At 43.1% G+C, this 13,171-nt stretch overlaps 1 protein-coding gene across 6 annotated transcripts in view; it reads left to right on the top strand.

The window, feature by feature from the left end:
* Window positions 1–129: 129 nt before the first annotated feature.
* mknk2 (MAPK interacting serine/threonine kinase 2) overlaps window positions 130–13,171 on the top strand; it is a 26,937-nt gene continuing 13,895 nt past the window's right edge. Inside the window, exons 1-3 of one of the 6 annotated variants that reach the window (XM_022245950.2) lie at window positions 130–374; window positions 11,829–11,903; window positions 12,430–12,580. In XM_022245950.2, the coding sequence (XP_022101642.1) occupies window positions 11,832–11,903; window positions 12,430–12,580 (223 nt within the window). In that variant the 5' untranslated portion in view covers window positions 130–374; window positions 11,829–11,831. Of the gene's footprint in view, window positions 379–2,882; window positions 3,240–5,754; window positions 6,851–8,599; window positions 8,751–11,828; window positions 11,904–12,429; window positions 12,581–13,171 lie in introns of those variants that run through there. The other 5 variants (XM_022245947.2, XM_022245951.2, XM_022245945.2 and 2 more) reach the window with 5 other exon arrangements.

The raw sequence follows: 13,171 nt of genomic DNA, 5'->3' as shown, positions 1-13,171 counted from the left end.
CTCAAGGTCATATACCCGGACGACATAAGCGAAGCGTTTCACCGTGTTCACTTTTTCCTCCGACTATAATTTGATGAATATTCATAAGTATGATGCTGCGACGCGCGCATTTGCTTGCCCAAAAAGTTTTAAAAAGAAATGTGAGAATCAGCCGAGTAAGGCTTCAGTTCTTAATTGTAAATGACACAACAGCAGGAGGGTTTAGTGAGAGCTGTTTAGGTGCACCAGTGAAGAAGAGCTGATATTCGTGGGTGTGTAGATTTCTCAAATCCGAACTGAAGATAGCTTATGCATCTTTTCATCGAGTTTACCTGGGCCTATGCGTCTCCCTACTACATGGTGCTACCTAACTTCCAAGTTCCAGATAGGCTTGTGTAGGTAAAAATGTCCTCAATTCTAAAAATACTGTCAGTGTGTGTAAGCTAAGATAATATCGTGCATGTTGTAATTAAACGAAAGAAAAATTGATGAAAATGCATGGGAATAAGTCTACCAATTATTTCCACATTCATTTTGTGAAGAACTTTTGATAAAGTTATATTTCTACTTTGCAGTGGAATTTCCAGTCAACTGTTCAAGTGATAGGCCTACCTCTAATCTAATATTACAAATGGTGTGTGAAGAAAAATTCCATGGGAGTTTTCCTCTTGGTTTGCCGGAGTTTAATGAAAGAGGGCTAGGCCTAAATTAAAATTGCATGGATCAGGGATGACTGTCCGACTAGTTTTCACTGTACATGTATTTTTGGTTTGGGTCTGTAAACAGCATTTTCGTTCTTGGTGTTGACAGTTTCTGTGTGAGCCCAGTGCTATTGCCTGTCAGTGATTTTATTGTGCGCATGAAGGTCCGACAGAGCTAGGTTCTTTAAGATCCATTTCTTTTGTTCTGTGTCATTTACAACCACTCACACTCCATGTACATGTAAGTTGACGTGCTTTTTGTTCTTGTTTATAGACATGTTTTGCTTGTTTTGAATATGTATTAATTCCCTACATGTAGCTCTCTCCAGGCAAAACATCTACAACAAGGGAGACAATGTTCTCACACTACCAGGCTAACACACTTTGCTGGAATCGTACGGGGAATCACATGACAAAGGCATCTTGGCAGTTGGTGTCTGATGCAATAGTTTTCATATCTTGCACTTTTTCTCAGCACAACGTGATACACATGTGAAACTCGAAGTCCATACCGAACTGTTGTCCAGGAGTGATTTGTATACACTGTATATAAATATACATGTACATGTGGCCTGAATTCCAAGTTTGTTTTGAAGTTGAGCCAAGTCATGTGACAGCACCTGCTGGGCACATCCTAGTAAAATGAGCCTGTGTGTCTGTTTGCACGTCAGCAGATTTTGTCCACGTCATATGGATGGCCTAGTCCATTCCATGGTGGGGTTGTGACCTTGGGCACTTAATCTCCACGGTCTGCATAATGTACAGTACGTGTACAGTGTACATATACATGTACATGTACATTCCACTACCTGCTGTGTACTTCAGGGAAGAGGCCCCACAACCCAAGTTACAAAGCTATGGACTCCTGCTGTGTGTAATGTACAGTGTACTGTAAGAGTGGGTTTGCCTAGTGGTAACACTGTGCAGACATACATGTACATGTATTGCACATTCTCTCCAGCCTCTGCATATGATGTCAGCAAGCATTACTCTCATGGTGGGCGGATCTTTGAAGTTCCAGACTGTGTTTTCACTCGCAGCAGGATATGGGGCGCATACCACATCCTAGATCCTGAAAAGAACGTGTTGACTTTCACAATGGTTCCAACTTCCATGTATTGCAACCGCATACCCAACAGTCAGGGTTCTTTCTGACAGTAAAGAGTGGTTGCGTCACTGCACCTGTAGGCATTGGTTTGGGCATGTTTCTGCCTCCATCATCCATGATCAGGGATTTCCGTACAGATATATATGAATATGTATGTACATTGTAGGTCTTTGATTTGCTCTTGGAACACAGAAAAATGCTGAAAGTCAGCCATTAAACCACCAGTGCTCAAAACATAATTTTGTGTCAACTTTACAGAGTTGCAGTTTGAATTATGCATCACATCATTTTTTACATCTATGCAGATGTTCCTAAATAGTATGTATGCACGGTGAGTGCAGGCCCTACATGATGTAACAGCCAGCTTGAGATTGTTAATCGAAAAATGATTTCTCCCGTAGCACCCTAAAACCATGCAACAACTTCTTCCTTCTTATTTTGCATCAGTCTTCACCCTGGACAAGAAAGTACATTCATTTGCATTCTAATTGCCTTGGGTCCAAAGCAGGCTTGTGGCAGATTGGTACCCAAGACCATGCCATGGAGAAAGAACACAAAACCCAGGGCACTTGTCATGGTGGCAGTATCTTTATATAGTTACCATAGCACATATGGTTTAATAGCTCCATGGTTAGAGCATCGAGCAAAGACCCCATCTACTGCTTCACTGAGCAATAAATTATTCTTTCCTGGAATTCAGAGGGTCAGGCAGGGATTACCATAACAAACCCATCTGCTTCTAATATCAGTGCAGTGTGTTGCCTCCCCCCTTGTGAACCGTGGACCAGTCCATCTTCTACGCAAATGGAGATAACCTAGACTTGTACAAGTCTTTTAGAGTTGTATTTTAAATACGACTTCTCAACTCAAAGAGGAAGAGATGTTTTGAGCCTTAAATGAGAAATGAACATTTTGATCTTTTGTCCTTTATTCACTTTTCAACAAGGGCGTTATATTTTTTGCATATACCTAATAAATGAGGTGGCACCTCATTCCAGAGGAACGTGCAAAGGTGACTGTGACAAGTTGAGTATTTCCAGAACAAGGGACCCCTTGGGAGGCAATGGCCCATGTTGATCAACACAGCAGTCTGTTTCTGGCGAATCAGGTCAGTGTTAGGTTGGCAAGCTACTCAGCCGGGAGCAGGCAGCTCGGAGTGCAGATGCAGAGCTCGAATGCTCCATTGTGGGGTCAGAGTCTGTTGTTGTGGCTGGGTTTTGTGAGGCACTTTCGAGTGCTAACCTCTCTTATTTGCCTCAACGGACTGGCTGAAGAATCGGACTGCTTCTTGGACTCGCAGCCTACGGATTGGTGATTCTCCTGTGTGGGTGCCTAGCTGGATACCTATCTGCTCTGCATTTGTTGACTGCATTTGTTGGCTTGTTTTTCACGAACCCGTGCACAGTCACAACTCATTTGTTCAAGGCTGAGGGATCTCTGTTTACAAGTAGGTAGGTGACGGTTCCTTTTCCTGTGCATGTACGTGTATGGCAGTCACCATGGTCACAGGATGTATTGAAAACATTTCGATGTTATCTTATTTTCACTGCAGTCGTGGTCATGATTGACTCCAGACTGTATCGTATTTGTATGTGTAAGCAAAACTTCCGTAGCACATCTGGTTTCCAATTTATTTTGTAATAAACTCATCATTTTATCCTACATGTACATTGTTCCTTTGATTTTCAGTTCTTGTATGAATGTGCACATGTGCACGTAGAGTACGAACTTTATCATATGTTGCCCTGTTTACTCCTTCATTATTTAAATCTGGAGAGTGCTTGATCTGTACATGTATAGTTACCTACATGTATGCACTTGTCATGGTTTTATAGTGAGCCATGTGAGGGAAATCAATAGAAATCAATTGGAAGCCTGACCAGCCTATTGATCAAGTTTTCCTTCAAGGTGAACTTGTTAATTCTGTGCCGTATGAGTTTTCCTTCAAGGTGAACTTGTTAATTCTGTGCCGTATGAGAGCAATTTTGTTTGAGTTTTAAGCAGGTTGAATTGTAACACACAATATCTGTGTTACATACATGTAGATGTACGTATGTACTTGTATTCACTCTTTCACTTGACCTTTGAATTTGCAACGATCAACTAGGCGGTGTCTCAACAAAGTCCCAAACAAATGTGACGTGTGTCAGCAAAAAGAATTTTCTTCATCAATTGACAGATGGCCGTAGTGGGTGTGTACTGTATGCAGTGTTAAAGCAGTGAAGCTTGAGAAGTTTTGTGCCCGTGAAATTCAGCTTCACTGAAGAAAGTAAACACTGCCCGTCAGCCAAAAAATAGGGCAACTCCATGTTGTGCATAAAGCTTAGCAGTGGATGTTATGCATCACCCGTTTTTATGAGAGACATGCCCTGTAGTGTACGGTAGGATATGTACCTTGAAGGCATAGGCTGGAGTGGGTAGCAATCATATTACAGGTGTGCAAATTTTCCTTGGATCAGCTGATTTCCTCAATTTTCACTTCACACTCGTGCCAGTGAAAATTGGGAAAACACTGTACAAAATGTTGTAAAGGGTGGAATTTCCTCTTCCTGGGACCATATCCAAGCTGCATGCCTGACATTGAATACAGTTCCGAGCCTACGCGTGTTTATTGCTTTGGTGGTGTGCACAAACATACTGGTATTTCTTGCATAATTACTTATATTTATGCCCAACATGAAACTCAGATCTGCTGATTTATTTTAGGAACACGTATCAAATGTAAGTTACATGTCCCACACCATATTTGCTCCTTTCCCTTCAATCCATTCAAGTAATGGTGTTTGTTTGGGAAAGGGCGGCGCTTCCTCAACAATGGAATTTCTGCTTCAGTGGATAAGAAGCACAGCATGAAATTTGCTGTTGAAAGTGATGTTAAAAGTAGATGTTGTTTCCTGTTGGTCGGGTTTTTCCCTGTGAAATGACTAGCTTGTGCAACTGCCAGTGTGTTTCGTCGAGGAAAAAAGAATGTTGCTCAATCACAAAATTCCTGAGTGGTTCCGTATTCCACATATTGTAGGCAGCTTTGAGTGTTTTTGCATGTGACCCTCAGATCTATGCCATAATTTATTGGGTTACTGTTCTGCTTCATTGGCTACATTGTTCAGCGTAGTCACACTTTTGGGTTTGTGCCAATTTCCGAGTCCTCACACCCCTTCTGCTTGTACCCCTGCTGACTTCTGTGGTGAGCCCACAATAACCTGTCCCCCCCCCAGCTGCGAGCAAATAAATACAATGGGAAAAGACCCAGCAGTGACTCAATAACATTCCCCCAAGTTGCTCGTGGAAATGATGCAAGGTACCCATTCGGGTACAGAAGGCTTGGTTCACAAGAGAAGGAAATGCCAAGAGAAATACGTCCACACCCCATCCCCTTAGTTGAGAAAGAGAAATTCCCCACATTTGAAGGGCTTTTGCAATCAGCGTCAGGTGAGAACGACCAAGTTGACAGCAAAACACCTCGGCCCAGATGTACAGGATGCTGAGCGGCACATGAACGGGTTGCCTGCAAATGCAGGTTGGGCTTCTTGCCAAGTTTCTTGTTTATTTAGTTTCCTGTATTCGATTAAGTGGGTAATTTCCCCTGGTCCAGTGTACATGTTGCAATGGCCTCCATCCAATCACGTAACGCATGGTACCCTGATGCACATCGAGGGTAATAACGGTCTCATCTGTCATGTCTGTGGTGTTTACTTTTGTCCTGTGCATGGATCAGGTCATGAGACATGATGTATTCTTGCCCAAGAAGTCCAGAATATGATTTTTCAGAGCAAAGTCCCGCAAGTAACTCATCGTAAACTACCTCATGTACATGTAAAGGAGTCAAACTACTGATCAGCCCCCCATGTCCCTTGTGGAACCATGTTGAAAAACAATACACGCATGTTCTCTATATGTCTCTATATGTTTTTTACTTCAAGTTCAAGCTACTGGTGTCAGATCGTAGACCATTAGATCCATGCTACGCGTAGCGCATCCCTGCACAGTCCATTCGTTGTTTTTTTTTCAGAACTCTGGCATCTGCGTGCATACAGCTGAACGAACAGTTAAATTTGACATGAGGATTACCTTTTTGAGAATGCACATATGTACATGTACATGCTGCCTTAAAATTTACGTTTGACTTCTCAGATTGTGATGCAAAACGTGGCGGCACTGTTGTTAAAAAAAATTGCATCTGTTTGCGAATACGAGTACATTTACGGTATATGCGTATTTATAAGGAAATGTACATGTACAGACCGGTCCATGTACATGTACATGTAAGCATGCAACTGCATGTGGAAATGTATCTCAAGTGTAAACTGTATAACATTTGTCATACATTTTACAATGTACATGTCATTTTTAACTACACTTGTGCAGGTACATGTGTGCATATACATGTACTGGTGTGATCCAATACCGACACACATACGGTAGATTTGTCAATTTAGTGTGTGGAACGGAATCTACATTTTTGATGTACATGTGCAGAGGTGAAAAATTACATATACAAGCAAACTGTATTGTTGGCAAGGAATATTGTTAAGCTTGTAAAGTTGGTAATCACATGATTCACCTGTTTGGTGACATTCTGAATATGGGACTACATTGTAATGACAGCATGTCATGGCTATATACTTGTATGTGTATCGCTCATGGAGTCTAACATAGCCTGTTTGTGTAATTTTTCTGATCGTTAGCAATAAGTGACCCTCCCCCCACAGTGTAGGCCTACATGCACTCCTCAGTTGGCCGATTCTGTAGTCCGTGTACAATGAACTTGTCTGGACATGTCTATGGCGGGTGGAGACTCCAAATCAGTGATCTTAATGAGGTGGTGATTTGTTGCCAGAAGAATGCCATCATTGTATGCTGATAACGGACCATTCCAGTAGGCGCATGTCAGCCAGCTGCTGTGTGCTCAGACTTATTTGTGGAACACAAATTTGCCTCTGCGGACCAAAAAAAAAAAAAGCAATACTGGGAGCATTTCCTCAGGGAGGGATAACCCATATGATGGAATACACTTGAATGCAAAGTACCAGTTGTGACATTTGCCAGGTGATTGTCCAGTCAGGTAAGACTGCTTTTGCGCCTCCAGGGAGACCGTGAATACAATTGATTTCTTAGCATTGATGTATACCGGTAATTTGTTTTGATGTTTACTAGCTCTCAAATATTAGTAATAGAAATGAAATCAGTGACTTCTTGGTGGAGTACGTCCGGTGTCATATTTTGAAAGGGAACTCTTTTGTTGCCCCAGTGTAGATTTTGTCGTTAGTTTCCAGATGGTTGTGAATATCATTATGAAAGTTGTCCGACGTTTAGGAAATGAAAGTCCTCTACTCTTTTTTGTGTGTTTACGTAGTTCTTGATTTGTTTCACTTCTGTGTCTCAACAGTTTTGTATTTCACTTTTGTTCAATTAAAAAAAAAAATCTGTAATGTAATCCCAAGTTTCTGAAGAGGAAACTTCATCTACAGAGCGTTCAAAATCCAGCCGGAGGTTATGAAGGCTTTCGCAAGATGTTGTGGGGACCGGGAGGGGACAGTGCCTCCTAAAAGGATCTGGGTCCCTTGAAGTTCGACCAGTTTAAAATGGGGAGGGGTTGCAAATGTACATGTAACTGAATTTTTTGCTTTTTACAAATTTTAGTGACCAAAAAGAAAACATGGCTTTCCTGGACTGTTTCCTTTTGCCCTCCATTCCAAAGACCCCCAAATTTGGCCTAACACCCCCCACAAAGGCCCTGAAAAAAAAAACCATGATGGAGAAGTACTCAAATTTTGGGCTCCCCAAATCACCTGCTTTTTCAGGTGTTCTAGAAGGGTATAGAACAAAGCCTGCAGGGGGTAGTACGTGTTGGGTTTGTAGCACTAAGCTGTCTTTGGCCGGTCATTGTACATGTACATTGTTCCTGTATACATGTAGGAAATCACTCATGTATCATATATGTACAGGTAATGTTTCCTGGCTCTGTGTGTGCCAACACAATTAGCATACCCACATGTACATGTAGCTGAGCTCTGGGGATTCTTGGTTGCACTTCTAGACCCAATTTACATTTCCCTGCATCCTTGAACGTATCCTTTCACCAGTTCGTTCCACCCTGCCCACACCATTCCAGAACCTTCCTGAGTGTACAGACTACAGTGTGCATAAACACGTAGGCCCGGGCATTTCTTCTCTGAAAGCAGAGGGAAATCATCAGTTTCATCATGCCGGATGGCAAGACTGCCCGGACACATTAACAGTAGGTGGGGGAAAGGTTGCATGTTATCCCTGCATATGATTGCTGAAGAGTGGGCAGAATATCTTTACCATTCAATTCTGATGAGATACGAGATTTTGGTGGCAATAAATCAATAAAAAACAGGAGTAGTCCATAGCTTGTAACTAGCCCGGGCATTCTCTCATAGCAGTCTGTTATTACCCACCCCTCAAAAAATAGTCGATGTTCCCAGGATCCATGGTAAGTGGTTGAAGCCATTTACAAAATTGGGGGGGTTTGATTAACAGGACACTGTGCAGAGCAGAGGGATGACTCATCGCCTTGTGCGTTGTTAGACTTGCACGAGCCATTTTGGTTCAGTCTTGGCAGTTTGTTGGGTACGTGAATCATGTCCTAATGAAATCAAAGTTAGTGCATGAAATCATGTTTCCTAAAATATGTTACATGCATATTTAGTATTACGTTTTTTTGTGTTGGTATCAAGTCTGGGAAATCCCGGAGTTAGTCGTTTTTGTTTTCTTGATAAAGCTCACTGAGGGAATGGGCCAAGTCTATTAAGCCACATCACTTGCATTATTTCCCCTTGTGGTGGCATGTTTGTGGCGATACGTCAGCGCAGTTGATGCAGGGTGTTGCAATCTATTTTTATGCATCGCTGGCTCAGTTCCTCCTTGAACACCGAGGGAAGCAGACCAGTCCAGAATGTTCTTGCGTGATTGTCAAAGGATTTCAGTAGAATTGGAAGGTAATGAATTGCCACATGTGCATGAACAGGTTTTTGGACTGCAAAAAATAAAATATTTTACTCAAGAAGGTTGTGTGTACCAGCAAGTGTGCAGAAGCCAAACTTGTGGAAGATTCTAGGTAACTTCCAGAGGCCGTGGCTAGCTTGAGGAAAGTTTTGGCAGTTGCTTGATCAGGCTGATAAACTGACTTTTCAAGATATCCCTGAAAATAACATGTTCATAGGGTATACGTAAGTACATGTACATGTAACTGATCATTGTGCAATGTTCATGTACTCATGGTGATTGGTGAACGTACATGTACATGTACAAAAGCATTAGGCTTGTATACATGTACGTGTACATTCCGTTCAATATCATGCATATTGCAGCCTTGTGGCGGCACGTTCAGCATTGCCCCTCGATTGCCCCCCAAGCTGCCACGTCCACATTGCCAGCAAACTTGTTTCCTGTCCAAGCTGCTGTCGGCCGGAGCGTAACCTGAATTCAGTGCCATTCTGGACATTAGTCCTTGGCCTTAATCGGACTGCAAGTTTGACCATGGAATGATTTCATTAATTACTTCCACGCTGTTTGCAAATTTTACCCGATTGCTGTGCGTTTCCCCAAGGAGAAATGAGATTGATTCGAGTGGAAGCAATCTAGTTACATGAACATGTGGAGCAGATTTCAAACATTCTCACTAGCAGTGAAGCTGTGTGACCTTCATCTTTTATTCATGAGGTCAGTGTGGTGGCACGTAAGCATCGGCCATCAGATGACTACATGCACTTCATTGTTTCATTTTTGCCATGTCCAAATTTGGAAGTGTGGGCATTGGGAGGGGAGGGATTGGAGGGGCTTGTCTCCCCTTGGTAAAAAATGCTTGAAAAGAAAAAGGGGAAGAAGCAGAAAGAGACGGAGAAAGGAAAGACAAACAATAGAAAGTATAGGGTTAAGTATTGCCAATTTGTGTTTAAATGCCTTGATATTGACCCCCTTGCTGCTGATCTGCGCTTTGTCCCGCCCCCCCTTGGAAAGAGCTGATGCCCCCTTGGAAAGAGCTGATGCCCCCTTGGAAAGAGCTTATGCCCCCTTGGAAAGAGCTGATGCCCCCTTGGAAAGAGCTGATGCCCCCTTGGAAAGAGCTGATGCCCCCTTGGAAAGAGCTGATGCCCCCTTGGAAAGAGCTGATGCCCCCTTGGAAAGAGCTGATGCCCCCTTGGAGAGTCCCCCACGGTTGGAAGCACATACATGCGCCTTCTGCATGTTTAACTTAGGCCGTGTCCGAAACGGGCTTCTAGAGCTACGGCTAGGTCTGCTCGTCTCCACGCATTTCCAATGGAGCTAAGATCGAGACCTAGCTCTAGACAAGAGATTCGGATGCAGCCTTACTCTGTAGTTGGTGCTGCCTAGTCTCCGACTTTGACTACATTTGTTTCTCTGCTCTCTGGCCCATGAATCATCTACATAGTGTTCATAATAACATTTTGTACATGGTGTGTTCCAGCTGAATGGAAAGACTCCGGACTTAAAGACATGATTCGACGATGTTCTCCCTTCACACACACACACACACGCACCAAAACATCCCATTGTGTGACCCTGAGCCCTTCGCATTGTTAATGTTGCCTCTCAAGCTTTCTTTTGACCTACTCAAAGACACTGAAATGCGTACCAAGTGATGAAGACATGATTGGACGGGTTCGACAAATATTGATATGAGTATTAGTCAAGATGATCTTACCTTCAGTAAGCAGAGGTGCATTGTGTAAAGGTCAAGTATGTCTTGACTGAATTCGGTGATGACTTGTCATGTAGGTACTATTGTCAGTCTACCTGACTAGGAAGTCACTGACTCGGGCTATTCAATTTCCATGGTGGTGACTACCATTTTGTAAAAAAATTGCAAATTGTAAAAGCTGTAGAAATGATTTAAGAGATGAAGATCAAAGTGTATTACAGAAATTGGCAAGGTCTTGATCCCTGTGCGTTGGTTATCATTTACATGTGCCTTCAGTGAGGAGCACTGAAATAATACAGAATAGCATGAAAAAAAGATGAATCTTGAATGTTTTTTTTTAGCTATCCCTTCTTCTTGTTGAAGTGCCACAGAAGGGGAGAGTGTTATCCCCCCCCCATCCACCGTGATGTATTTAGGGTTTGCCCATATAATTGCTGGTTAGCATGCACTTTTTAATTTATGACAATATGCTTGATCTCAACTCCGGAGGAATAGAACAGTATTCACTCTAGATTAGCTTAATCCTGTCCACAAAAAGAAACAATCCTGCCCCTGAAAAGAACAATTGCCATTGTGTCTTCCCTCCCTCCTTGGGAAGTTCCAAGGGGTGACCTCTCCTGCTGCAGGGGCCCAAGTAATTGTTTGACTTGTGTGCGTGTCATGCATTGTGGTCAGTTTGTCCTCTCCAGCAGAGAGGATCCCAGACACAATTAGACAGACCAAGAGACAATCACAGGAGATGCTCCAGAGACCTTGGGGCCCAGGTTGATCAATAAATGCAAAGCAGGGACCAACTGGACGACCATTGTGTGGCAGTAGGGGCGAACACGAAAGGACGCTGGCTATAAATACCCGCTCCTGCAAGAATATTTGGGCGCATTACGTCAGCCTGTGTTGTCTGTCTGTCAGAGGCCGAGTGGATTGACTGTGGTGAAGTTGTCACCCGAGGTGATAATGGGAACTTGGTGCTGTTGACGGCCTATTTGGAGTTGGTTGCAAATGTTACGTTTTCTACAGCTCTGCTGGTCAGACCTAATCACGTCCTTGTTTTTCTTTTCCTTTGTCGCAGTTACTTGCTCTTGTATTTTTTATTTCCAAGTCATGTTTCAGAAAGTGAGACAACCTGTGGAAAATTCCAGCCAACGGTTTTAAGTTTTGGTGGTTTTTTCGCAACTTTTGCCGAACCATAGATACTGATTTGTTTGACTACCAGATGTTATTAATCTCACACCGTAATTGATCGTTTTACTTCCTGGAGAAAGTACCTTCATGCGTGACTGCGAGTTTCCTCAGTTGCGTTACCAGAGCACTAGCTTAATTTGGTGCTTATCCGTTTGTGTTTATTTCGATACAGGCTATGCCAGCACCAGCGGAGACTCTTACACACGGAAACCAGGAGATGAACCCACTGTTACAGAATCCATTTTCAGTGAGTAAAGTGATCTGGTTGAGTGGTGAATTCCAAATAAAAACCGCATGCGTGAGCACGTTGCTTCAATGGCAGAGGAAATCGAGGGTGGTAGTCGTGGAAATCTGATCGTACCAGAAACATGATTTCTGGGGATTTTCCCAAATTCCAGGATTTTTTTCCCCACAGCTGTCCTAATCATTGAAGTCTTGGTGTCCTGTACCACTCCATGCCAAAAAATAATAATTGACAATTGGCAATCGTGGCCATTTGGGAGGGGACTCGTGCTTTGTTACTTGCTGGAAGCCCGAAGAAGTTTACCCCTAGAATTTATTGTAATAACTCCTGTGCTGGATATTTTCTGCATTTCTCCTCTTCCCTCGAGCCCTCCACTGCCTCATAAACTGGAAAAGTTTCTTAAACTGAACTGCGCTTTTTGATTCTGTTTGCAGTCAAGTGAAAAAAAAAAAGGGATTTGGAGCACCCTCGTGCGGTCATGCATAACTGCTATTGAAAATATGTCTCTTTTTTGCTCCCTCCCCCCCAGCTCAATACGTGCAACACTCCAATGGATGACAACTACCAGGCCATGTCAGGGCGAGTAGCCTCCCTGCCCATGGACATCAAGCAGACATCAACTTTGTACCACCACGACGCCAACCTCATCAACAACAACCTGATAGAGAGCAGCGTCATTGGTAAGCACAGTCCAAAGTACTCTTGGGACACCCCCCCCAAAAGCGAGAGAGAGAATTCTATCTGGCATGTTTGGTGTGGGAATTATCACTTTATGAAACAGGTGGCGTGATGAGTAATGGTCCCTTGCCGAAGGAACAATGGAATTAGCTTTTTTTTTATCAACTGGGTCTATTTGCTGTTTTGTTGGAAAGTTCCAGAACTATTCAGTCATCGAAAGTAGATCAATTGACTTGCCAAGCTCTTGAGGGCAGCGAGCATAAACACCTGTTCTTTCTGGTTCCTGCTCTCTACATTGTCAGCAATCAGTGGCATGGTTTTTTTTTGTTTTGTTTTTGGTAGACTTGAAACCAGTTGGCCGGTTTTAGTCCACCCGCGCCACTGCCAGTCTAGCGTGCAGTAACATTCGGGAACGCTCAATGCGATCTCGGACCAAAGATGCGTGTGCGTTGTCTATCAGTGACCACATGTCGGGGCGCTCGTTCATATCGGTGGTGCCAGGGAACAGACACGACTGCCAAACGACTTGCTTTGAAGTCTCATTTTTTAAAAAAAATATTTCTGCCCGAGGCAAATGTTCCTCCTCCAGTGAG

Source organism: Acanthaster planci, linkage group LG12 (genome assembly GCF_054643075.1).
Source record: "Acanthaster planci isolate LZ-2023a linkage group LG12, COTS_SCS, whole genome shotgun sequence".
NCBI lineage: Eukaryota > Metazoa > Echinodermata > Asteroidea > Valvatida > Acanthasteridae > Acanthaster > Acanthaster planci.
Note: the sequence above shows the minus strand (reverse complement) of the source record. Positions and strands in the feature narration are given on the sequence as shown.